The 1,476-nt window shown below is 40.7% G+C and overlaps 1 protein-coding gene across 1 annotated transcript; it reads left to right on the forward strand.

Moving 5' to 3' along the window:
- Positions 1-352: 352 nt before the first annotated feature.
- Positions 353-775, forward strand: LOC110030127 (DUF724 domain-containing protein 3-like; the record flags this gene model as incomplete). Its single annotated transcript, XM_020732703.1, has 1 exon — positions 353-775. A coding segment is annotated over exon 1 (423 nt), but the record flags the coding sequence as incomplete, so codon positions are not given.
- Positions 776-1,476: the final 701 nt, after the last annotated feature.

Genomic DNA, 1,476 nt, shown 5'->3' on the forward strand with positions numbered 1-1,476 from the left:
TTAATAATCTTGAAATAATATCATGAGATTATTTCAGGATTATTTATGGATTATTGAAGTGAAATATATAAATTTCTTTTCAATAATATTGAAATAACTAAGAAATAAATCCGAAATAATCGAAGATATTTCGGTTTAATAAAGTGAAGTGCATATTTTAAGATTACTTCAAAATTATTTCGGGTTATCAGGAGTCCTCACTTCCGCTTCCCATTTCGAGCTAACTGCTAATCGTACTCCGGGAAACTCCCTACACTTCCCGCCCAATCGGTGATCCCAAACCCTAAACCCTGATTTCCGGCGGACCCAGAGGAGATTGAACCCATCAACCAACAACCATTGCTTTTCGGCGATGGACTTCAAAACCGGTGATTTAGTGGAGGTGTGCTCCAAAGATGAGGGTTTCCATGGCGCGTTGTACGAGGCCAAGGTCGTCCGCTCATTGCCAAGGCTCAACCGCTACACCGTGGTCTACGACTCCATCGTTGAGGAAGCTGACACCTCCAAGCATCTCAGGGAGACCGTCGATGCTGCCCAGGTTCGCCCCCGGCCTGTTTGGGCGCGCGATGGGGCATTCACCGTGCATCAGCACGTCGATGCTTTTTGCAACGATGGATGGTGGGAAGGCGTTGTATCTTGTTTGTTGGGGAGCGTCAGGAGGCCGAAGTATAGCATCAGCTTCCCTATCACCGGCGACGCTATGGAGTTCCTGCCGTCGGAGCTAAGGCCTCATTTAGATTGGGTTAATGGGGAATGGGTCAATCCCCACTCTCAGGTATCTGGATTTGTGACTTTTAAGATTTTCTTTGGGGTTTTATGAATATTCCTTTTGTTGCCTTGTCTTCCTAATAATACAAGATGCATCTGTGCTTGGGAGTATACTGTAGGGAGGCACATTTTCATTTTTGTTGTAAAATTAATTCTTTACCACTTCGATGTGTGGCGTTTTTAATTTATGCTGTCGTACCACTTTGTATGAATGCATTTAGTTTAAGCTCCTTTCACTTTATTCAGGGTTCATCATCTAAATTATCCTCACCGGAGATGAATTGTCAATGCCATTTAAGTTAATTTTTATTTTCGTGGTGTTTTTCTTGCACTCTATTGAATTGACAGTTTACCTTGGTTGAGTATAATCCAATTTTTGTGCACTGTGATTTTGAGTTCATGCAATGACATTTATTCTTCACCCTCTTTTTAATCTTAAAGATATTTACAAACGGACCACTTAATACTCATGTAGTTACCAATCTAATATCCAAATCTTTAAATTTATATAGAACTTATTTATTTAGCACATCAAAATTATTACTCCGTCAATGATCCGTGACATCCCCGGTTAATTCCATTGGAGATAAAGGAACTTACCCACACCTCTGAAGAAGAAGCTCTTGGGTTCGTCTTGGGCATCATCAACCGATGCTTTAATCCTCTACGAAGACCGTAAGGAGAATCAATGATATATATATAATATAT

Source organism: Phalaenopsis equestris, unplaced genomic scaffold, assembly GCF_001263595.1.
Source record: "Phalaenopsis equestris unplaced genomic scaffold, ASM126359v1 Scaffold000662, whole genome shotgun sequence".
NCBI classification, from domain to species: Eukaryota; Viridiplantae; Streptophyta; class Magnoliopsida; order Asparagales; family Orchidaceae; genus Phalaenopsis; species Phalaenopsis equestris.